The sequence below is a fragment of the Triturus cristatus genome, chromosome 3_1 (genome assembly GCF_964204655.1).
Source record: "Triturus cristatus chromosome 3_1, aTriCri1.1, whole genome shotgun sequence".
NCBI lineage: Eukaryota > Metazoa > Chordata > Amphibia > Caudata > Salamandridae > Triturus > Triturus cristatus.
This window is the reverse complement of record NC_140583.1, coordinates 24,888,317-24,913,865: the sequence shown is the minus strand read 5'-3', so window position 1 is coordinate 24,913,865 and position 25,549 is coordinate 24,888,317. Positions and strand designations below refer to the sequence as shown.

General features: G+C 50.7%; 1 protein-coding gene across 6 annotated transcripts in view; it reads left to right on the top strand.

Moving 5' to 3' along the window:
• The window catches only part of ATG13 (autophagy related 13), a 487,446-nt gene that overhangs the window by 335,656 nt on the left and 126,241 nt on the right, over positions 1–25,549 (top strand). For all 6 annotated transcript variants that reach the window (XM_085646672.1, XM_085646671.1, XM_085646670.1 and 3 more), the window contains one exon: positions 22,737–22,870. In XM_085646672.1, coding sequence (XP_085502798.1) covers positions 22,737–22,870 — 134 coding nt within the window. The remainder of the gene's footprint in view (positions 1–22,736; positions 22,871–25,549) is intronic.

The following is a 25,549-nucleotide window of genomic DNA, read 5'->3' as shown; positions in this document are numbered from 1 at the left end:
CGTAGCAGGGGAATGTGCTTCAGTTATGAAGTCCGGGGCCAAACGATATTACCGTAATTTCGGTAACTTCACGATATTCATGTTACTCGAAATTCCTGAAAGTGAAAGTGATCAAGCGCGGCGAGCGATGCGCTTAATGAGCATGACGAGGAAATCCATATGGCGCCTCTGCTCGTAAGCGCGCGCCCGCGCACACAAGCTGTAGGCCGGCCATGGTAGCATTTTTAGGTCTCGCCTGAGCCAGCGCTTTAGCGCTGCTCTGGCGAGAGCTTTAGTAAGCGGAATTTGGAAGTGCAAACTAGTGGCTTTTGCAGGCCTCTAGCTACAGTGCCTGTGCGCCGCCGGGCACGCGCACCATTTGTCCGGCTGCGTGATCACTTTCGCGGCCACTTTGATGTTCCCAGTGAGCCGCGCGGCCACTGAGCACTTCAAAGCAGCCGCAAAAGTGATCACCATATGCTCTGCTCGCATCTCCCTCCCCCCCATCCTTTCGGAACATGGTTCGTGTGCGCTCGCTTTTGTGACTTGTTATTTTTTACACAAATACTACACCTGTTTCGTGCGGCGACTGGCAACGTTCAAAAACTACGCCGTATTTATTATTTTTTTTTTATATGAACGCGCACGTTGCTTGGAAAATAGCTACACGTGTGACATCCATGACTCCAGCCGTTCGTTTTTTTGTTGCTTTTTTAATTTTATTTATGTATTTATTTATATATTTATTGCCTTGCAACCCCCTTCAATTAATTGCCTCTTCCCTAAAAACACACTCAGCCACTCTATTTTGTACCGAACAGCACAAAGCGCATACATTATTAATGCTTCAATAGCTCCTTCCTGCCAAGAACAGGGACGCCGAACGCGCATCAATAGGGAGGATAAAAGGAACGAGCACTTCTGTCTTGAGAAGTGGTTTGCCTTTGAAGGTTATGGTTCCCTGACTTGACGCTTGTGGTAGAAAAATGTTTTTGAATGTGCCGTGCTGTGTGCACCTTTGTTTTACTCTTGTTGATTCCAAGCCACCCAGGCTCCAGAAGTGCCCCTATTCATGCTGCAAGTGTTGCCACGCGCGCCAGCTGCAATGAGACGCCATTTATGGGCCAGCGTGCAATCCTACTATTAATGGGCTCTGTAGTACGTTGCTCTAAATCGCAGCTAGGGATACTGATACAGCAGAAAGGAATGCCCATACAAGGCAGTTGTGCACATTGTCAATTAGTATTCCCTTTTATAATTATGTTTAAAACTTTTGATTAGCAAGCTAAACCAGTTACTCCTATTGCATTTGGCCTAATCTGTTACATGAGTGCCACACAAACTGGATTTGTAAAATTTTCCATCACATGCATTGACTTAAAAAAAATGAATTGGCCATGCCTTAGTGTGTCTTTGACGCACTAGCCAGTAGCCACCAGGATCGGACTGGGACAGAAAATAGGCCCAAGCTAAAATAAAATGTCCCCTCCCCATTAATGAATTAGAAAGCGAAACAAGCATTGGCATAGCCAATAGGTCTCGCTTTTGGGACCGTATAAGTATTTAGTTATGCAGCACAATATCCTTGGTGCAACAACAACTGTTGCATGGCAAAACACTTATAAGGTCCCAAAGGTGAGACCTATTGGCTATGTCAATGCTTGTTTTAAGCCCTTACTAAAAGTCTCGCCAGACCAGCGCAAGCGCTGGGTCAGGCGAGACCTGAAAATAACGAGATCATCAGCATACAGGGCTCAGGCGCTAGACTTGATTTGGAGCTTTTCACAGAAGTGCTCTCTCATACCGCTAGGTGGCGTCTCGGGACTCCTCGCTGGCCTCATTCCACCCTGAAAGTGACAGAGCAGGTCCACATATCAGTACCAGTCCGGCGCACCGATGTCGGTTTCTTTTTGCGCCTTGGACTGCAGATCCAAAGCTCCTTATCCTCTCAGTTGGTTGAAGTATTTCTTCCAGATTTTTTTTCACAGTGTGCAAGGGAACGAGGTCCAAACTTTACCATAACAGTTGGAAACTAGATGTTGGTGATGGACCCGAATAAGGAGTGATTCATGTTGTTTTGCCTCCGAGCATGACTCCAAGTTGTACAAAGAAAAAGCCCTCATGCACCCAAAGGCAATCTGTACCGTGAACCAAAGCTGTATGTGCTGTGCAAAGTCATGGACCTCGCAGTGCTTCGCTCTAAAGCACAGATGTGTTCTTGCTGTCCAGGCCGCCACCGTGACAGATCCCCTTCATTGTCAAGGCTGTCTGGTAAGTTGAAGTCTAAATAAGAAGCATAAAATGTTGAAGCAAGACTCTACCTCATCCTGCCACTCAGTCAAAGGAGAAGGCAGGAGGGTGTCAGGGTGCCTGTCAATCTTGCTTCCTAACCTCATCCACGGTGCTGATTTCACAACTGGTACAATTGTGCCCTGAATTTCCCAGGCCATCGTCTCAGCAGTTCAGAGCCGTAAAAAACGCCATGCTGCGTATTTTTTTGCACTCTTCCTGGTCCCTCTGGCGTGCCTTCATGCCCCAGGGATCTCCAGAGACCTCTATTCTGGTAGTCCACCCTTGGTTACATCTGTGCCCCTAGAAACAGACTGTTTTTGCACCAGCCGGATACTCCAGTGGCCTGGCTTATAGATTCCTCCACCACCGCAGCAGCCACTCCCTGTCCTTTTGTGGCCACGAAGCAAATGGACATCACACAGGTCTCCAGGGAAAGCACTTCACTCAGCCCTCCACCCCAGTGGCAGTAGCTACCAAGCCACTAGAGTTTGCCTTTAATGGCTCACAGCCACCCTGTGGGAGGCAGACTCAGAAATTTTCTTACAGGGTGGATGGCCGTCTTATCCGACTGGTGAGTCCACCAGAATGTCCATCAGGGCTATGCCCTTTCCCTTCTGTTTGACCCTTCTCAACTTCCTCCCCCACTAAATTGGCTCTCCGAGGAGCACATATTCATCTTGTTGCAAGAGATGCAGACTCTACTGGCCAGAGGAGCCATTGGGAGGATGTCGGCCTCAAAAATCGGCTAGGTTTGTTACACCTGCTATTTCCTCATAAGGAAGGGCCATGGCCTTAATCTTATTCTAGATCTTTAGCCTCTGAGTGCATTATTTCAGAAGGACAGATTCAAAATGACCACTCTGGCCCAAGTTCTGGCTGCCTTGGATCCGGGCAATCTGATGGTTGTCTTGGACGTATATTTTGATGTGCCCGTCCTGAAGACCCACAGATGTCACCTGTGTTTCAAGGTCAGCTAGGAGCATTTTCATTTTGGCCTGCTCTACTTCAGCCTTACCAGTGTGCCTCGGTGGTCACTTCACATTTTTGAAAGCTGGGAATACCACTTTTTCCCCTACCTTGACAGATAGCTGCTGAAGGCAGGCTTATCACAGTCATTGTAGATCACCTCCAGACAGTTAAAAACCTTTTCACATCTTTGGGGTTCTCGATCAATAAGCCAAAGTCACGCCTGACTTCTTTGCAGAGGCTTGCTTTTATAGGAGCTCTTCGGGATATGGTGTAGGCTATGATCCCAATTTTTCGGCCTTGTCCTGGATTTCAAGAGCAGCTCTGAGGCTTCTTTGCCTGCTGTCCTCATCCATCATTTTTGACCACTTGGCATTGGGAGGTGTTAGAAAGTGCCCTCTTTCTGCGTGGTTTCCCCCACTTTTTGCTGAACTGCTGATGTACTTTGACTGAGTGTGCCCTGGGCTCCTGCTAATCAGGTACCCAGGGCCTATGTTTTTCCCTAAAACTGCATTGAAGACCAAACCCAATTGGCATCTCCGTCCACAGGTAAATGATAAATGGTACCACAGGTACCCAGGGCACTGTGACCAGGGGAGGCCTCTGAGGGCTGCAGCACTTATTGTGCCACCCCTCGAGGCCCTGTACCTCTACACTCACACACTGCCTTTGCAGGCTGCGTGTTTTGGTGCAGAACAAAGTGAGGAGTCGACATGGCACACATCCCTATGTGCCATGCCTACAACCCACTGCCCTGGCATATTTCAGCCACCCCTCTAGCTTGGCGCACTATACCAGTGGTGAGGGTACAGGTGCATGAGCCCTGTAGCCCTACAGTGTCTAAGCCAATTCTTAGACATTGTAAGTGCAGTAATGCCATTAGTAGTATATGGTGCTGGGAGTTTTTCATTACGAACTCCACAGCACCATAATGGCTTTAATGAAAACTGAGATGTTTGGTACCAAACTTCTCAGCACAATAAACTAACACTGATGCCAGTGTGGGATTTAATGAAAAATGCACACAGAGGGCATCTTAGAGATGCCTCCTGAAAAATTACCTAACTCTAGTGTCCAGGCTGAGTGGCTGCTCCCCAGCTGCCACCAACAGACATATTTCTAGACCCCTGGGTCGAGAGCCTGCTGCTCTCGGGGGTCTGAAACAATGCACATCCTGGGACGAGAGGCCAAACCTCCTCGCCCAGGATGGGCAGAGTCCAAAAAGGGGAAACTTCAAAGGCTTGCCACCTTTGTGAACTTCTCCAGGCCTTTTGCTGCTTCCAGCAACTGGTCCTCACCGGTTCTGGCCCCCACTTTGGGCAGTGGACCCGGCAGGAAAAGCAAGTGAGGAAGGGAGGTGAGCCCACCTTTGCCAACCCCACCCCTCAGGTGGGGAGGCGAGGTGAAGCACAACTCTCAGTACCTGCCATCCTGCAGATGGGGGAACCAGCCAACCAGTGAGGCATATGCCTACCTCCCACTGGAGGGTGGCATAATAGGTGTACCCACCCCAAGGAAGGGACCCATTAGTCCCAACCTTTACTTACCTTAACGTCCCTAAATGTAGTATTTAGGGGCACCTCCGAACCTGAACCTTTTCTCCGAGACAAGCAACGACCAAGAATAAAAGAAGGACCGAACAGCGGTGCCAAAGCTAAGAAGAGGACTCCCCCCACTGACTTGGCCCCAGCCTGCCGGCCTGTCCCCACCTCGAGCCTACCGAAGCAAGACTCCGGTTTGTCCTGCAGCCAGCAACCTCAAGAACCCCGAGGACCTGCTCTTCCTTCCAAGGAAAAGACTTTGCGTCCCGTGAACACCGGATTTGTTCACCCACAGACTCCAGCTCTGGCAAAATCCGCAAGTCTGCACCACTCTGCACCCGTCGCCCACGGGCTGACTTCGAGTGGCCCAACACCATGAGGAGTCTCCCCGGCGATCCAGACCCGAGGTCCAGTGATCCCTGACCTGCCTCCAGCCGACGCCTGCAGCCTCAATCCAGAAGGTCCACCCAACCGCGACCAGCAGCTGGTAAGAAGATCCAACCCTAAAAGACACCCCTGCACCCGACGCCCCACGGCCTTGGGTGGCCCAACCGACGGTCACTAGCCAACCCCCAGTATCCCAACTTCCCTCTCCATGTGGTGGTCGCACCCAGAAAACCTTCGTCCCCGAGCCTGCAGTGTGTTTGCAAACCGGATAATCCAGAATCCCCATTGAAAGTAACAGGGCGCCTGTCGACAAAACAGCACCCTGCATCCGGCCGTCCTAGTGCTGCTGAGGGTGCACCTTTGGTGCTAACTTGAACCCTCATTTGCCCTGAGCTTACGTCCAGCAGCTTTGCTTCCACAACCTTGTGGCCTGCTCGTAAGCAGCCACCAACCCGGAGGCCCCCTGTCCCCCATTGGATAACTCTGGGCCTCAGCACTCTACACCCGGCCGCCCTATTACCGTTGAGGGTGGTTTGAGAGTGCATCCTCGACATTGGTGGACCCCCGAGTCTAACCACAGAAACCCAACTCCCAAAACAAAGTATTTACCTCTGCACCAATAACACTATTTTCTCTCGTAGGATAACATTGACATGTTAGGTTTCTAAGTGTGGAGTTGGAACATCTATAAAAGTCTCTAAAATTGTAATCAAATAACCAAAACACTTTTACTCAACTGTTTACAGGAAATGTCCCAGTGCAATATCCAGGGATACTACATTGTGTAAGAAAAGTAATCTGTACAGTAATTTACTTGACATTCTATTGAAAAGGCCATACAAAGTACATACAATATTTCAAAGTACTGCATTACCAGTAATTCTACTGTAATCAAACCAAAGTGTGTGTGTGTATGTATGTGTGTATATATATTATCTACTGGCGGTCGCCAGTAGATAGTTATAGTTAGGACCCTCTTACCATAGGAAATCCGCAACATTCTATTTTGAATAACTTTGGCGCCGGTCGACGAATCCTCGCGAAATTTTCAAAATAGGTGGGGCGTTGAGCTCCGCTCCTACCCTGAAAGTCTCGGGGGGATTCGTCAAGCGGGGGCTGAGATAAAAGGGGGGTCCCAAAACGCGTTTTTCCCATGCATTTTTCCATAGGACCTTTAGACAGAGCTACAGCCCGAACGGCTGAACAGAATTAAATGAAATTTGGCAGAGAGGTAGTCCTCAGGTCAAGGAAGTGCCTTTTGTAGGTTTGGTGTAAATCTGTTTAGTAGATTCTGAGAAAATAGCCTTTAAATCAATATATATATCTGAGCCAGCTTACGGTGCGCTTACGGTGCGCTTACCGTACGCGTACGGTGACGAGCGCGATTCTGATTGGCTCTTAGATCTTAGTAAACATTCGAATCGGCCGAAACCAGTAAGCGCCGGCCGCCATTTTCTCTCTCGCACTCTGAGTGGGGCAGCATAAATGAAGCCAAAAAATGTCTAAAGGGGCAGTATATTGAGATCATAACCACCCAGCAGTGATATACGGGCCCCAAACAACCCCCAAGGCCAAAAAAAAAATATTTTTTTTTCGAAAAATCGCCGATTATGCTTACCGTACGCGTACGGTAAAAATTTAAAAAAATTATCCACACTCTCCCCACCCCGTGTGCAAATGGTGCCTGAAGCGCTTCGTGCGTACATGGCCCATCCCGCATAACGCGGGGACGAGGTGCGCGCAGCGCACCGCGTGACCACCGTGCGTGCACGGCACTAACTGCGTAAAGTGGGCGCGCGGTGCGCGAAGCGCACCGCGTGCTCACTGTGTGCGCACGGTGCGCGAAGCGCACCGTGCGCGCACGGAACGAACTGCGTTAACTGGGCGCGCACGCCACGAATGGCGTAAAGTAAGTTAGCATTTAAAAAACCGTACAAATTCACTGAAAAAACCATAGGTTTCACACACGTTATAGTTAGGAATTAGCATTTAAAAAACCTTGCAAATTCACTGAAAAAACCATAGGTTTCACACATGTTATAGTTAGCTGTACATTTCACTCGTAAAAAAACAATGAAATTCCCCCGTTATAGTTAGTGCAGGCAACTATAACTCACGCGACCGCAATCTTCTGCTGATGACATATGTGTCTTTATGAAAAAAAAATATTTGTAATATATGTATAGCTAAAATTTAATGGAAGAAGACATGGGCAAATAAGTGTCTAAATACAGTATTAGCATCAGCAGAGGATTGCGGTCGCGTGAGTTATAGTTGCCTGCACTAACTATAACGGGGGAATTTCATTGTTTTTTTACGAGTGAAATGTACAGCTAACTATAACATGTGTGAAACCTATGGTTTTTTCAGTGAATTTGCAAGGTTTTTTAAATGCTAATTCCTAACTATAACGTGTGTGAAACCTATGGTTTTTTCAGTGAATATATATATATATATATATATATATATATATATATTTTTGTAAACAGTTCGCTGGTTTCCCTGCCACTTTTGCGGTGGCGGGCTCAAGCGAGGTAGCGATCCTCCTTCAATTCTCCACAAGCCTTTCCACAATGAAAAAAGCGTTCTTGAGCCCAGTTCCTTAGCGTGCTTATTTATTTAGAAATAGCAAACAAACGCCCGACGCGTTTCGGTGCCACTGCACCTTGGTCACCAAGGTGCAGTGGCACCGAAACGCGTCGGGCGTTTGTTTGCTATTTCTAAATAAATAAGCACGCTAAGGAACTGGGCTCAAGAACGCTTTTTTCATTGTGGAAAGGCTTGTGGAGAATATATATATATATATATATATATATATAATATATATTTGCAATTCAAACTGTAATATTACTGCAAAGTATAAATCACTTACCCTTGCCAGGCTTGCTTGGTTATAAGAAATAAAATAACTAAAAGAATATTTTTATATAAAACCAATTGGTCTGATGTTCAGTCTTTGAGTGCGTGAATTCATTTGCTGACTGAGTGTGTACAAAGAAGGCTTGACACTGTCCTCTGATACTGCCTTACTTCTCGACCACACTACCACAAATAGAGAGTAAGGGGCTATCTACTTTTACCTCTGCCTACCTTTGGGGCTCCACTGGACTCTGTGCACACTGTACCTCACTTTGATATAGTATATACAGAGCCAGCTTCCCACAGCGGGCTCTTCTGTTGGATGGGAACTCTCTGGGCCTAGTACCAGTGAAACCTTTTGAAGGTAATCTAGGTTTCAGAGGAGATGCCGCAAGATCTGCAGTGGTGGCTACTAACCGCATCCGTTGACAGTGGTTACTGGAGCATCCGTGCTGGGCTGGGTAAGTCATTTTGGAGAGGTGCGGTTCAGAGAACTCTGGTGGAAACCCTGCTCCACATAAATCTGTTGGAGCTGCGGGCCATCTTTCTGGCATTAAAAGCCTTCCTGCCATCGACCAAGGGAAGGTTTGTGTAGGTTCTCATAGACAAGAACATCACCATGTGGTACTGCAACAAGCAGGGTAGAGTGGGGTCCTGGGTCCTCTGCAAAGAGGCAGTGTGCCTTTTTAATTGGCTGGAGCATCACTGCATCCTCCTAAGGATGAACCCCCTGCCAGGCTCTGTAAACACCAGAGCAGACGGCCTTGGCCGCAATGCCTGGCTGATCACAAACAGTGTTTTTTGATACATTTTTATCGAATTTTCGCAGGATGTAATGTAAAGCATAATTGAACATCAAACATTATCGCAGTGTACCGTCTAGAAACAGTGACTTACGAGAGACAAACATGAGAACAACAGCTGGTTATCAACGACCAGGCTAGTTAATCTTAAAACATTCCACCCTCCTTATCGTCCTGTCCCCCCACTCTCATGCTGAGTCCAAGCAAGTGGTCCAGGATTAGTTCAAAATAAGTGGTCTACATGTGTCCGTATATACACATCCATTAACCCCAGGGTCCCTGTCCCCCTCCCCCATCCTAGAGGGGGAACAGAGGGCATCTCACATTGCCTCATCCCCAGCTACAGTTAACTCCCGTGGGTCTCTCAGCTCAGATAGCTTGGCAGACCAGGCACGTACATCATCCTCCAGCTTAACATCCCTACGGACGTGCCTCATTCACATTTCTTCTGCAATTGCCCATTCCCAAACATCTCCTAGCTAGGACGCACACATGGGGGGGGGGGGGCAATGTGTGGGGTGGGTTTGAGCCATTTAATCGCTAAGCAGTGCGGCCAAGCAGTACACTTTTCCTACTCCGTTTCTTATTTTGGGGAGCGGGCCCAACAACACTTGTTGACTCTTGAATGGTGCAGCCCACCCAGACGTCCTACATAGCTTCTACTGTAATTCCCGCCAGTAAGGGGATAGGGATAGGCAATGCTGTACCCATATGTATAGAGCCAGAAGTCTGGGTCCCACAGCAGCCCAGTCTAGTGAGGTATATAGCATGCAAGGTTTATGGAGAAAGGTATGTTTCAATCAATCAATCAATACATTTATAGAGCGCGCTACTCACCCGTGAGGGTCTCAAGGCGCTGAAGGGTGGGGGGGGGTGTCGTTTACTGCTCGAATAGCCAGGTCTTGAGGTGCTTCCTGAAGGTGAGTTGGTCCTGGGTCAGTTGAAGGTGTGCGGGGAGGGAGTTCCATGTCTTGGCTGCCAGGTAGGAGAACGATCTTCCTCCGGTTGTGTTTTTTTGGGATCTGTGGGACGATGGCGAGGGCGAGGCTGGCGGAGCGGAGCTGGCTGGTGGGAGTGTAGAACGAGAGGCGGTTGTTGAGGTATTCGGGGCCCATGTCGTGGAGCGCTTTGTGTGCGTGGGTGAGCAGCCTAAACGTGATCCTCTTGCTGACGGGGAGCCAGTGCAGGTTTCTCAGGTGTGGAGTTATGTGGCTGTGGCGAGGGAGTCGTGCAGAGGCGTTCTGTATTCGCTGCAGTAGTTTCTGGAGTTTAGCTGTGGTTCCTGCGTACAGGGCGTTCCCGTAGTCCAGTCGGCTGGTGACGAGGGCCTGGGTGACCATCTTTCTGGTTTCGGTGGGGATCCACCGGAAGATTTTTCGGAGCATGCGCAGGGTGTTGAAACATGAAGAGGAGATGGCGTTGACTTGTTTGGTCATCGTGAGGGAGGAGTCCAGGATGAATCCCAGTTTGCGTGTGTGGTCTGTGGGTGTAGGTGCGGTACCCAGCGCTGTGGGCCACCAGGAGTTGTCCCAGGCGGATGGGGATTGTCCGAGGATGAGGACCTCCGTTTTGTCTGAGTTCAGTTTCAGACGGCTGAGCTTCATCCATTCCGCGACGTCCTTCATTCCTTCCTGGAGGTTGGTTTTGGCGGTGGCTGGGTCTTTGGTGAGGGAGGGTATCAGCTGGGTGTCGTCGGTGTAGGAGATGATGTTGAGGTTGTGTTCGCGTGCGATGGCGGCGAGGGGGCTCATGTAGATATTGAAGAGGGTTGGGCTGAGCGAGGAGCCTTGGGGTACGCCGCAGATGATCTTGGTGGCTGTGGAGCGGAAGGGAGGGAGGCGGACTCTCTGGGTTCTGTTGGAGAGGAACGAGGTGACCCAGTCCAGGGCTTTTCCATGGATTCCAGTGTTGTGTAGGCGGGTTATTAGGCTGCGGTGGCAGACGGTGTCGAAGGCGGCCGAGAGGTCTAGGAGGATGAGTGCGGTTGTTTCTCCGTTGTCCATCCGGGTTCTGATGTCGTCGGTGGCTGCGATGAGGGCGGTCTCGGTGTTGTGGTTGGCTCAAAATCCGTATAGGGATGGGTCGAGTGCATTGTTTGCTTCGAGTAATGCAGTCAGTTGTTTGTTGACGGTCTTCTCGATGACTTTACCCGGGAAGGGAAGGAGAGAGATGGGACGCAAGTTTTTGAGGTCTTTTGGGTCGGCTGTGGGTTTCTTTAGAAGGGCGTTGATCTCAGCGTGCTTGCAGCTTTCTGGGAAGGTGGCTGACGCGAAGGAGTTGTTAATGATGTTCCGGAGGTGGGGTGCGATGATGGCGTTGGCTTTGTTGAAGATGGGTGAGGGCATGGGTCCGAGGGAGAGCCAGAGTGGATGGAGTTCATGACGTGGGTGGTGTCTTCAGTGCTGACGGAGGTTCAGGCGCTGAGGGTGGTGGGTGTGATTGTTGGTTCGGTAGCTGAAGGCGGGGTCTGGGTGCTGAAGCTGTCGTGTATGTTTGCGATCTTGCGGTAGAAGAATGTGGCGAGGGAGTTGCAGAGGTCTTGCGACGGTGCGATGTCGTTGTTGCTGGTGCTGGGGTTGGAGAGCTCCTTAACGATGTTGAAGAGTTCTTTGCTGTTGTTGTTGTCCAGCCGCTCTTTGAACGATGTCCTTTTGGTGGTGCGGATCAGCTGGTGGTGTTCGCGAGTGGCGTTCTTGAGGGCTGTCATATTTTCTGTCGTCCGTTCGTGGCGCCAGGCTTTTTCGAGGGTTCGGCAGGATTTCTTTGAGTCTTTGAGGTCGTCGGTGAACCATGTGGTTTTCCTGTTGCTGGTCTTGCCTGGGGGGTTCTTAAGAGGAGCGAGGTCGTCGGCGCAGTTGGTGATCCACTGTGCGAGGTTCTGAGCTGTGTTGTTGGTGTCTGGGGTGTCGACTGGTGGGTTCTGGCTCAGCGATGTGGTTAGCTGGTCTGTGGTGACTTTGCTCCAGTATCTGCGGGGGATCTGTTGCGTGTGGTGTTGGGAAGTAGTCTTCTTAAAGGTGAAATGGATGCAGCTGTGGTTGGTCCAGTGTAGTCCAGTGGAGTGGCTGAAGGAGACGTGGTTGCTGGCGGAGAAGATGGGGTCGAGCGTGTGGCCGGCGTAGTGGGTGGGGGTGTTCACCAGTTGCTTGAGTCCGAGGTTGTCGAGCAGGGTGGTGGTGTTGTTGTCGTTATTGTTCTCCAAGTGGAAGTTCAGGTCCCCTAGGAGGATGTATTCGGGTGAGGCTAGGGCGTGTGGGCTGATGAAATCGGCAATGGTTTCGCTGAATTGTGTGCGTGGGTCCGGGGGTCTGTAGATGAGGGTCCCTCTGAGTGTGGTTTTGGGGTTGGTGTGGATCTGGAGGTGTAGGTGTTCGGCGGAGGAGAGTGTGTCTTCGGCGTTGGTCGTGATGTTGATGGTGTTCCTGTAGATGATGACGATTCCTCCTCCGGTTCGGTTGGTGCTGTCCTATCGGGTGATTTTGTAGCCGTCCGGGTTGGCTGTGGCGATGTCGGGGGCTGAGGAGGCGTTCATCCAGGTTTCCGTGAGGAAGGCGACGTCTGGTGTTGTTGTGTCGAGGAGGTCCCAGAGTTTGATGGCGTGCTTGTGGACGGAGCGGGTGTTGAGGAGGATGCACTTGAGGTGGCTGTTGTTGGTGTTGGGTCCGGTGGGTGGGGTGCAGGTACGGAGGCAGGTGAATTTTTAGGCTAGGCAGGTGAAGGGTCCGTGGGTGCCCTTAGGGGTGGCTCAGTGGCAGGCGGGTGGTTGTCCGGTGTTGAGTGCGTTGAGGGCGGCGGAGTCGTAGCTCAGTCGGGTTTTCTGGGTCTGTCGAGGGCCAGGGGTTCTGGCACTTGGCGTGGTCCAGGCGCAGACGGGCTTGCCTTTGGTGCGCGTTTGGCGCGCCAGCGGCGCACCCGCTTCACGCAGCCGCTTTGCGGCCTCCATATGAAGGGCTGTGGGAGGGCAGAGCAGCTGGGAGGCGGAGTGGGGTGGCGAATGGGACAGCGGGGATGCAGCGGCGGGGAAAATGGCACGGAGGGAGAGGGGGGAGAAATGGGACACAGAAGGCAAAACAGGGGAAGGGGGGCACAGAGAGGAAACGGCGGAAATACAAGGAAATGAAACCAGGCAACAAGTGAGGGGGGCACACTCTAAAACGGGGAAAGGGGCACAGAAAGCAAAATGAGGGAGGGGGGGAACAGAGGTTAAAAAATACGGCGGAAATACAAAGGGAATGGAGACAGGCAACAAGTGAAGGGGGCACACTCCAAAACGGGGGAGAAGGGGCACAGATAGCAAAACGAGGGAAGGGGCACAAGGGCACAAGGTCCAACAGCAGAGAAACGAAGGAAAAGGAACAGGTTACCAGTGAGAGACCAAGGAGGACTCACTCAACACGAGGCAGGCAGCGGGAGCAAGGTGACAGAGGGGGCAGCGTCACAGCGTCGCAGGAGGACCGTGTGGCGGCTGGGGGGGGCGACCTACCTGCGGGCAGGGTCAAAGGTCGCTCCCTTCACCGCTGCGCGGCCTCCATTTGAGGGGCTGTGGGAGGGAAGAGCAGCTGGGAGGTGGGAGCGGGGTGGCGAATGGGACAGCGGGGGGGCGGGGCGGCAGGGATGCAGCGGCGGGAAAATGGCACGGAGGGAGAGGGGGGGAGAAATGGGACACAGAAGGCAAAACAGGGGAAGGGGGGCACAGAGAGGAAACGGCGGAAATACAAGGGAATGAAACCAGGCAACAAGTGAGGGGGCACACTCTAAAACGGGGAAAGGGGCACAGAAAGCAAAATGAGGGAGGGGGGCACAGAGGTTAAAAAATACGGCGGAAATACAAAGGGAATGGAGACAGGCAACATGTGAAGTGGGCACACTCCAAAACGGGGGAGAAGGGGCACAGATAGCAAAATGAGGGAAGGGGCACAAGGTCCAACAGCAGAGAAACGAAGGAAAAGGAACAGGTACCAGTGAGAGACCAAGGAGGACTCACTCAACACGAGGCAGGCAGCGGGAGTAAGGCGACAGCGGGGGCAGCGTCGCAGGAGAACCGTGTGGCGGCTGGTGGGGGCGACCTACCTGCGGTGTATGTAGATATATACCAACAATTTGAAGAGGGCATTGGAGCTAACATCTGTACTCCTTCATGATTTCTAACCCACACTCTAGGTATTCAGTGTTCCCTAACACCTCTTCCCATTTGGTCTGTATATTAAGTGTCTGTGTCGGCAGATCATCATGCAGCGGCCTGTATATATGAGATTCCAGTCTGCAGCCCTGGGCCATGGCTAGTAGTGTCATCAGAGTGTTGGAAGGGGGCAGTGCATCGAGGAACGTCCGCCACAATTCACGGGCCGTGGTTGAAATGTTATCTTATTGAAGTAGTTGCCCGTGACCCAGTGAGAAGGATTCTTTGGCCTCATCTTGTGTAATCAACTGTCTCCTGGATAAAGATCACCCATAGCGCCACAGCCTCCGTCCTTCTATCTCTGTACCCACTTGGAGTTGGCAATTTTTAGGAATTGCAGTTGTGGTGAATGAAACACATGATCTAAGCGCCGTAGATTGCAAAGAGTATTACTCTTTTGGATAAATCCCAGTTGGTCCGTATTTATTAGGGCTGGTAGCAAAGGAAGCAACCATGCCACCAGTACTCTGCAAAGGATCTTCATGTCCTTATTCAGGATAAATATTGGTCTGTATGCTGAGGCAACCATCGGGCCTTTGTCGGGTTTCGACACCATCACGATTACTGCCTCACATCGTGGCCGGCAGGCTACCATTGTGCAAAACATCTTCATATACCTCCAGAAGCCTTTCGGCAATAGTATTGGCATATTTGTGGTAGGACTCCTTGGATAGGCCATCGCTTCCTGGGGTTTCGTGGTTTTGAAGCGATAGTTCACAGCAAGGAGTTCCTCACGAGTGATTGGGCCTTCCAGCTTCTCGCGGGCCTCAGGGTTGAGGCCAGGGAGTGTTATATCTGTTAAGAAGCACTCGAGCCTCCGCACCGTTGCGTAAATGGGCATGAAACACACTGTTAATGTCTCTTTGTGTACAAACCAAGGCCCCCTGTCGCTATACAAAGTCGGAGTAAGCGACCTGGGGGACTCCATCAGACCAACAAGGCAAACATCGCTCTTGTTTCATCCCCTTCCAAATGCAGTCTTTGGCGATGGGTTACGTAGGTATGTTTCTCAAGTCTATGCCAATCCTCCAACAGCCCTGCACTGGATGCACAAAAAGCGGCCATGTTGGGTGGGGGGAGGGGGGAGTGTGGGGAGCGCTGCCTCCACCCTCTTTTCTCATGCTCTTACAGATGTCACACTCCAGCTGACGACACACCCCATAGGTCGTTTTGAGGCTAATCTCCCACCCGTAGAACACTCTTCATAACTTCCCAATCCAGAGCCATGCTACTCTCTGAGCCCTAGTTGTTGGCAAAATAATGTAGCAGTGTCTCGTGGATTGTTGCTGAATATGGGTAGTCCATCAGTGCCTCTGGAGGTATCGCCTGACTCCTGAACTCTCTTGCGAATCGCAGCAGGCCGGGTAATGGTCAGATATAGCGGGCTAAATAGATTTCAGTGACGTTTTGCACCATTTAGTCCAGACGAATGTGAGTTCTTGTGGCAGGGGTATAACAGGAGAACCGCCTCCTCATCTGGTTTCTATCCCTCCAGACATGGTGTAGGTGCAAGCCATGCATCACGTCTGGGAAGGCCCTGGTCATGTGGAGTTTTGCATGGTTCCTGGGAGGTTCTCAATCTAGTGCACTGTCCAGGGCACAATTGTAGTCCCCATGCCAACATGATGGCTGCATTAAGGTATGGCGAGGCAGCAGCCGCAACCTCAGTATAAAAATCTGGGCAGTCATTATTTGGGTTTACACATTTATAAAGCAAATTTCACGACCAACCAGGGTTCCATATAGGATAACTTTGCAGCACTTGGAATCAATAACATGGCTCCCTTGGCAAAATGGAGTGCCTGAGGCCATCCATATAACCACCCCTGGGCATATCCTTAATATGAGGTAGCATCTATTTATCCTTGCCAACGCTTTTTCAGACAGGAAATAGTCACCCCACACATGCGTCACCTGGAGGAACGCGATGAACACATAATATCGTTTCAGATAAGCACACACCCGTCTGCGCTTCTCAAATTGAGCAATGCTGCTAACATTTCAGGTTCTACAGTTCGTCACTTGAGCAGCCATTCGTCATAAGTACCACCCAGGACACAATCTTTGGCACATAATCCATAGTCGGACAGTTTTGACCAACAAATAGGACCCACATACACTAGAGAAGAGCAAACGTCCCCCAAGTCTATAAAAAAGTAACAAGGGTCTCGTAATGACATTATTTTGAGCTATTGACATTGTAAATGGCAATGCCTTTAAAAAAATTAAAAGGCATTGTTATTTACAATACCAAAAGCAACACCCATTGCATTGCATAGTGCGGTGCCCGTGAAGACGGTGCCGCACTTATTAAAGTAAAGAAAAAAAACACAAGCTGAAATTCAAGAAAAATGGATACAGGCTGAAACACAAGGTAAAGAGACACAGGCTGAAGCACAAGGGAAAGACACACCGGCTGAAGCACAAAGACAGTATTAGAGACAGGATGAAACACAAGAAAATGGGATACAGGCTGAAACTCAAAGGAAGGAGGCTTAATTACAAGAGCAAGGGTGAGAAACAGCAGACATGAACACAAAAGGAAGACCCTGAACATTATTGTGGAACACTGGGGAAAACCAAGCCACCGAGAGAAGAGGAAACGAGCCGCATGCAGGGTCTAGGTGCTGATGAAAGGAGGAGGGGCCTCCTTACAAGAACAGAGGGCAGCACTTACCTAGGCAGTAGAGCAGTCTCCAACCTCACTTCTCCAATATGAAGCTTTTCTGATCCTGGTGCACTGCTGAAAGGACGGAGCATAGCACCAAATAGGGGCATGAAAGGTGTGGCCAAGTTTTGCTTCCTTATCTCGCGTGAATTCTATGCGCGGTCTCTTCAGTGCTCAGAACGTTGAAGTGGCTGCCTCAAACATTTTGCATGCACAAGCTCACATAGGAAATGTATCTTCGCGTGGCCCTGAGGAACAAACTACTGACTCCGGACCAACGCATGCGAATCTGGTGTGCAAATATTTGGCATCATGTGAAAATATGCAAACAGCCCATTTTATCTGAACATGAAAAAGGAGCCTTTTTTTGCCAAGTAGAAAAATGCTGCTAGCTCCATTTTTCAAGCAGCAGCGTCGTACGTCATTCCTCTGTGCTAGCGAACGAAAATGCGAATATAAAACTTACTTCAAAATGTTTGATTAAGTCTGCCCTGAAGGCTCAATTTTGAAAAGGTGGTACTAGTGAAAACAGTTTCCACTCTCACCAAATAAGGGCATGAAAGGTGCGGCCAAGTTTTGCTTCCTTATCTCGCTTGAATTCCATGCGAGGTCTCTTCAGTGCTCGGAACGTTGAAGTAGCTGCCTCAAACATTTTGCATTTGCGAGCTCACATAAGAAATGTATCTTCGCGTGGCCCTGAGGAACAAACTACTGACTCCGGACCAACACATGCGAATCTGGTGTGCAAATATTTGGCATCATGTGAAAATATGCAAACAGCCCATTTTATCTGAACATGAAAAAGGAGCCTTTTTTTGCCAAGTAGAAAAATGCTGCTAGCTCCATTTTTCAAGCAGCAGCGTCGTACGTCATTCCTCTGTGCTAGCGAACGAAAATGCGAATATAAAACTTACTTCAAAATGTTTGATTAAGTCTGCCCTGAAGGCTCAATTTTGAAAAGGTGGTACTAGTGAAAACAGTTTCCACTCTCACCAAATAGGGGCATGAAAGGTGCGGCCAAGTTTTGCTTCCTTATCTCGCTTGAATTCCATGCGAGGTCTCTTCAGTGCTCGGAACGTTGAAGTAGCTGCCTCAAACATTTTGCATTTGCGAGCTCACATAAGAAATGTATCTGCACGTGGCCCTGAGTAACAAACTGCTGACTCCGGGCCCACGCAGAGCGCGTGCCATCTTGTCTACAAGGACCAGCGCATCGTACGTCACAACTCTTTATCGCAGCAATCCACTCGTGTTATTTCAAGAGAATTACACTTTCTTACGGCAGACAGAACAGGGACCTATCAGATTGGACTGGGTGTTTATAGAATTCATCTCCATGCTAACTTTGGGGCTGAGTGAAAACAGATGGCCCCCATAAAGATAAGAAATTACTTTGCGACAGCATCAAAGCAGACGACCCTGTCCGGATCGGCTGGATGAAAAGGCGAAAGGGCGTAAACATAAAAACCTCATTTCCAATGGCAGGCCACCGTTGGGCATAAACGGTGATGCCAGCCAATGAAAATGACTGGTGGGGCTTCAAGTCCCCTTCTCAAATCTAATCTCATACAATATCTCTTGCCCAGCGAGCAGCGCTTTGCGCTGCAACGCCAGGCGAGACCTAAAAACCAGATCTCCCCTTTAACCCCTCCCCATGGGCAGTGTGATCAACCTTCCACATCCTGTCAGTGACCAGGCGGGAGTCGGCGGATGACGGCTCCTTATCTAAACTTTTCAGTTCAAAAGGACAAACCATGCAAATTAATCCCCCTCCACCGCACCCCCATGAGAACTTGGTTCTTCGCGAGAGGGTAAGAGGTCCGGGAAGGTGCGGGGTCGAGGCACTCAGGTTCCCTCCCTGTGGCGACTAGTCTATTATTAGGATGACTGAATCATTAGTGATCAGAATTGTCCCAGATTTACAGATACGCGTTGTCAGAATAACTCAGTGCTTCATTAAGGCAGCCCCCCTCCGGCATCACAGCCATCTGGTGAGTGACCCAGGCACGCCCCATGCAGCATGATGAAAGCAACCATTGTCTCAGGGCCTCAGCCCATCCACCCCACAACGCGACAGACGCAACCTGGGATTCATGTGTGGTCTGAGCTATCACTGACCAAGTCATGATGTACCTGTCGTTCCTGAGCACCCTCTCCCGAGTCTGGCACCACATCAGTGGCCTGAAGAGTGCCATCCAGGCAGACCACCATCTTCTCCGCCTGTCTTCCAAGTTCTTCCAGCGCCCCGCCAGAGACTGGCTGACTGGCGTTGCGTGCACGGCAGGGACGGGCCTTGTCCACTTGGGCCAGGGCTAGACATGCGTGCCATTGAATCTAGCCAGTTGCTGGTGTCTCCATAGATAAAAAGAACTGGACCCTCCCCTCTTATTGTACTCTGTTTTACTGGGAACATTAAGCTCTATTTCAAATTTAGGTCACAGTCTTCCCTTGACTGATAAAAAACAGTGTTCCGCTGTTCCTGTACTCGCTTGGTATAGACAAGAAATATAGAGCTAGGATGTCCTTCAAACAGCAAAGGGCCCGTGTGCGAGTGCTCTGCAGGATGGCGTCGCCATCACGAAAATTAAATAGGCTGCCAATGATCGCTTTGGTGGGGTCCCAGGCTTCGGCTGTGGGGCCAGGGTCCTGTGCGCTCTTTCTGTTGTAAAGATCCTGGAGAGTCTCTTCGGATGTAGGACCATTGTAATCCACTCTGCCCGCAGGTCCGTCAACAGACGCGGAAACCAGGCCGGTTCGCAGCAGGCACCGGCACTACTCAGGAACAGGTTCAGGGCCAAGAGGGCTTGCCCGACAGTTAGGTCCTGCCCCTGTCACAGGCTCTGTGGTCCAGAAGCAGTCTGCCGATCACACCTAGGCCCACGAAATGCCACCATCGCCCAGGGGCAGCACCATCTGAGCATCCAGTATCGCCTGGGGCCTCCAGTACTACTCCAGGCTAGACCGGCCTGTGGTCAAAATGGCACCAACACAGGCAAACAAGGCTGCGCTCACTGCCCCTTCGCATAGCGGCTTTGGAGTCTGTGAGGGTCAGCAACTTGTCGAGAATCGGCACAGGAGCCGATGGGAAGCTCCAGGGGGGAACAAATTGGTAGGATGTAACTGAATTAAACAGGATTTCTCTGCCTCCGGCGTGAGCGCCGAAAGGAGTGTTTAATAGGCCATCTTGTTTGGCCATGCCCCCTCTCAAATGATGGTTGTATCCTGAGGCGACTAAGGATATCTTCCGACAATAGAAGAGCCCTGGCTTGATCTTTTAACCACCGTCTAATGCACAGTGTGAAAACATTTGTGCATTGGCACTCCCAAGAACAGTTGCTCTAGGAGATGCATTCAGGCTAGAGTGGAGCAAGGGACTCTTATGCACCTTTCTGACTCTTTCTCTCCGACCCAGAGTTCTGAAGAAGATCAGGAATGACTGAGCCAAAGTCACCATAATGGCTCAGATTGGGCCAGGAGAGTGTGGTGCCTGGAACTTCTGGGCATGAGCGTCTGTCACCGATCAGGCTGTCTTATGGAGATTTTTCTGTCACAGCAAGAACGCAGAGTTCTGCACCTGAACGTGTACAATCCATACATCCATGTGTGAAGATTGTGTGGCAGTAGTTGACTGCATTTGATCTACCTCCTTAGGTTGTGGAAGTCAGCCAGGTGTACCTCTGCAAAAAGAGTCTGGAATCTGTACCTTTCAGAGCCTCAGGTGACGAGATGGGCGTCTGTTATATGTCCGTGGTGCTCAGAGTGGGATGGGAGCCTTTATGAAATATCTGTACCCTTCAGACCCAATGTTAGTGGGATGAGAGCCTTTGTCCTTAGTGTGTACTCTCAGAGCCTCAATTATTTGGATTGGTGCCTGTACCAAATACAAGTACCCCTTAAGTTAATCGGATTGGTACCTGTATCGTCACCTGAACCCTTCATAGATTCTGTTAATAGGATTGGTACCTGCACCCTCACCTGTACCCTTCATAGATTCAGTTAATAGGATTGGTACCTGCACCCTCACCTGTACCCTTCATAGATTCAGTTAATAGGATTGGTACCTGCACCCTCACCCGTACCCTTCATAGATTCTGTTAATAGGATTGGTACGTGCACCCTCACCTGTACCCTTCATATATTCAGTTAATAGGATAGATACGTGCACCCTCACCTGTACCCTTCATAGATTCTGTTAATAGGATTGGTACCTGCATCCTCACCCATACCCTTCATAGATTCTGTTAATAGGATTGCTACCTGCACCCTCACCTGTACCCTTCATAGATTCAGTTAATAGGATTGGTACCTGCACCCTCACCCATACCCTTCATAGATTCTGTTAATAAGATTGGTACCTGCACCCTCACCTGTACCCTTCATAGATTCAGTTAATGGGATTGGTACCTGCACCCTCACCTGTACCCTTCATAGATTCTGTTAATAGGCTTGGTACCTGCACCCTCAAGTGTACCCTTCATAGATTCAGTTAATAGGATTGGTACCTGCACCCTCACCCATACCCTTCATAGATTCTGTTAATAAGATTGGTACCTGCACCCTCACCTGTACCCTTCATAGATTCAGTTAATGGGATTGGTACCTGCACCCTCACCTGTACCCTTCATAGATTCTGTTAATAGGCTTGGTACCTGCACCCTCAAGTGTACCCTTCATAGATTCAGTTAATAGGATTGGGACCTGCACCCTCACCTGTACCCTTCATAGATTCAGTTAATAGGATAGGTACGTGCACCCTCACCTGTACCCTTCATAGATTCTGTTAATAGGATAGGTATGTGCACCCTCACCTGTACCCTTCATAGATTCTGTTAATAGGATTGGTACCTGTACCCTCACCTGTACCCTTCATAGATTCTGTTAATAGGATTGGTACCTGCACCCTCACTTGTACTCTTCATAGATTCTGTTAATAGGATTGGTACCTACACCCTCACCTGTACCCTTCATTGATTCAGTTAATATGATTGGTACCTACACCCTCACCTGTACCCTTCATAGATTCAGTTAATAGGATTGGTACCTGCACCCTCACCTGTACTCTTCACAGATTATGTTAATAGGATTGGTACCTGCACCCTCACCTGTACCCTTCATAGATTCTGTTAATAGGATTGGTACCTGCACCCTCACCTGTACCCTTCATAGATTCTGTTAATAGGATTGGTACCTGCACCCTCACCTGTACCCTTCATAGATTCAGTTAATAGGATAGGTACCTGCACCCTTACCCGTACCCTTCATAGATTCAGTTAGTGGGGTTGGGACTTTCAGGGCTGGGTCCATCAGATGGGAGCCTCTCTCTCGTGACTGTATCCTTCAGGGCCCCAGTGAATTGATGTGAGCGTGAATCCTATATCTACTATTACAGCCTTGATTAACGGAATGGTTGTCTCTGTCGTAGTCTATAGAGCTCAAAGCTTCTATTAATGAGATGAGCGCTTGTATTCTATGCCTATAGCTGTCAGAGCCCCTTTTCAAGGCACGAGATAAGGTTTCAAATGTAGGTATCTTCAGGAGATGGCAGCCTGTATCACATGCTTGCATCTTTCAGAGCTCCGTTTCAGGGAGTAGGACCCCGCACCAGATGGACGTACCCCCCAAAGCCTCAGTTCAGGAGGTGGGAGCCTGTATCATATGCCTGTACCCCTCAGATCCCCAGTTCAGAGGATGTGAGCCTGTATCGCCCACCAGAGCCTTGCTTCCATGGACAGTGGAAACTGTATTATTATGACACACATCAGTGCTTTATGGGATGACATCTATACCCTAGAGCGAAGGGTCTGCTTTCTGTGCCTTTAATGTCCCAAGTTCATGTGATGGGGGCCTTTATTTTGGTCGTTTGCTCCACGGTACAAGCTTCCATGTAATCTGGGATCCTGTACTTTAGACTACTGCCCTTCAGGGCATGAGTGAGTGATGTGTGGTCCATGCTTGGGTTTTGTGTCACCAGGTGCTGGTTTGGCTGTACCATTCTTGATGTGGAGCTTACATGTGCTGATGATAGTCACACGTTCATTCTCCTTTTCCTTTTCTCTTGGCAGATGGTTCTGGCTAGAAGAGACAGCGGGACCACCACTTATCTTCCACAAGCAGTCACTGGCACCCTCTCTGACCCGCACCGGCAGGGAGCCGGGGCTCCTACAGGCGACCGCTCTGCAGTCACTCCTTCCAGCAGGTATGTTCTTCACCTAGGGCTTCTCAAGCAGAGGGACACAGCAGCAGCATGGCACAAGTCCATGGATCGTTCTGTGTAACGTTAAAAATTCACTGAACCAAATCTCTTCTAAATATCAACGTTCAGAAACCCCAGTCCGGTGTGGGCCAGTTTACTCAAAGAAGAAATGTATAGATTCATTTTAGGGCAGCAGATTGCAGCACTGTCACACGGTGCTGTTAATTCATCCTATTTTGCATTTAGGATCCCGAGTACTGAACTTTGACTCACCTATTTTTTCACGGAATGTTCAAAATCAATTATTCTACCTAACTCAGCTTTGTATTATTTTAGCTATTAGATGCAATATGTTTTATGTCTATGCCCTGTCCTGTTAGCCACTGCAGTACTCTTTTGAATTTTTTTTTACTTCTGTTAGAAAATATATATTCAAATAAAAATGCCTGATTTATTGTTGCATTCATTAGGTAGCGTTATGTTTTCGTAGGATGTTCAGTAATAATCTCCACCTATGTGCAGGTTTCCAGAGTAGTTTGCGAAACAGCAATTTGGCAGCCGTGGCATACCTGTGGCTCTCCCGCCGCTCGTCTGCAGCAGCCTCGGCATTGGCACTCATGGCATTCCCTAGGCTCTCCCGCCGCTCATCTGCAGCAGTCTCGTCATTGGCACTTATGACATCCCTTGGCTCCCTTGCCGCTCGTCTGCAGCAGTCTCGCCATTGGTACTCATGGTTTTCCTTGGTTCTCCTGCCGCTCGTCTGCAGCAGCCTCGGCATTGGCAGCCGTGGCATCCCTTGGCTCTCCAGCCGCCCATCTGCAGCAGTCTCGGCATTGGCAGCCGTGGCCTCCCTTGGCTCTCCCACCGCTCGTCTGAAACAGTCTCGGCATTGGCAGCCGTGGCATTCCCTTGGCTCTCCCGCCGCTCATCTGCAGCAGTCTCGTCATTGGCACTCATGACATCCCTTGGCTCTCCCGCTGCTGGTCTGTAGCAGTCTCGGCATTGGCAGCCGTGGCATTCCCTTGGCTCTCCTGCCGCTCGTCTGCAGCAGTCTCGGCATTGGCAGCCATGGCATCCCTTGGCTCTCCTGCCGCTCGTCTGCAGCAGTCTCGGCATTGGCAGCCGTGGCATTCCCATGGCTGCCCCGCTGCTAGTCTGCAGTAGTCTCGGCATTGGCACTCGTGGCATTCCCTTGTCTCTCCTGCCACTCGTCTGCAGCAGTCTCGCCATTGGTACTCATGGCTTTCCTTGGCTCTCCCGCTGCTCGTCTGCAGCAGCCTCGGCATTGGCACTCGTGGCATACCCTTGGCACTCCCGCCGCTGTCTGTAACAGTCTCGGCATTGGCAGCCGTGGCATTCCCTTGGCTCTCCTGCCGCTCGTCTGCAGCAGTCACGGCATTGGCAGCCATGGCATCCCTTGGCTCTCCCACCGCTCGTCTCCAGCAGTCTCGGCATTGGCAGCCGTGGCATTCCCATGGCTGCCCCGCTGCTAGTCTGCAGCAGCCTCGGCATTGGCACTCATGACATCCCTTGGCTCTCCCGCCGCTCGTCTGCAGCAGCCTCGGCATTGGCAGCCGTGGCAGTCCCATGGCTGTCCCGCTGCTAGTCTGCAACAGTCTCAGCATTGGCAGCCGTGGCATTCCCATGGCTGTCCCGCTGCTAGTCTGCAGCAGCCTCGGCATTGGCAGCCCTGGCATTCCCATGGCTGTCCCGCTGCTAGTCTGCAGCAGCCTCGGCATTGGCAGCCATGGCATCCCTTGGCTCTCCCGCCGCTCGTCTGCAGCAGCCTCGGCATTGGCAGCCGTGGCAGTCCCATGCTGTCCTGCTGCTAGTCTGCAACAGTCTCGGCATTGGCAGCCGTGGCATTCCCATTGTTCTCCCGCTGCTAGTCTGCAGCAGCCTCGGCATTGGCAGCCGTGGCATTCCCATGGCTGTCCCGCTGCTAGTCTGCAGCAGCCTCGGCATTGGCAGCCGTGGCATTCCCATGGCTGTCCCGCTGCCAGTCTGCAGCAGCCTCGGCATTGGCAGCCATGGCATTTCCATGGCTGTCCCGCTGCTAGTCTGCAGCAGCCTCGGCATTAGCAGCCGTGGCATTCCCATGGCTGTCCCGCTGCTAGTCTGCAGCAGCCTCGGCATTGGCACTCATGACATCCCTTGGCTCTCCCGCCGCTCGTCTGCAGCAGCCTCGGCATTGGCAGCCGTGGCAGTCCCATGCTGTCCTGCTGCTAGTCTGCAACAGTCTCGGCATTGGCAGCCGTGGCATTCCCATGGCTGTCCCGCTGCTAGTCTGCAGCAGTCTCGGCATTGGCAGCCGTGGCATTCCCATGGCTGTCCCGCTGCTAGTCTGCAGCAGCCTCGGCATTGGCAGCCGTGGCATTCCCATGGCTGTCCCACTGCTAGTCTGCAGCAGTCTCGGCATTGGCAGCCGTGGCATTCACATGGCTGTCCCGCTGCTAGTCTGCAGCAGCCTCGGCATTGGCAGCCCTGGCATTCCCATGGCTGTCCCGCTGCTAGTCTGCAGCAGCCTCGGCATTGGCAGCCCTGGCATTCCCATGGCTGTCCCGCTGCTCTCCTGCAGCAGTCTCTCCATTGGCAGCCGTGGCATTCCCTTGGCTCTCCCGCTGCTCATCTGCAGCAGTCTCGACATTGGCACTCATGGCATCCCTTGGCTCTCCCGCCACT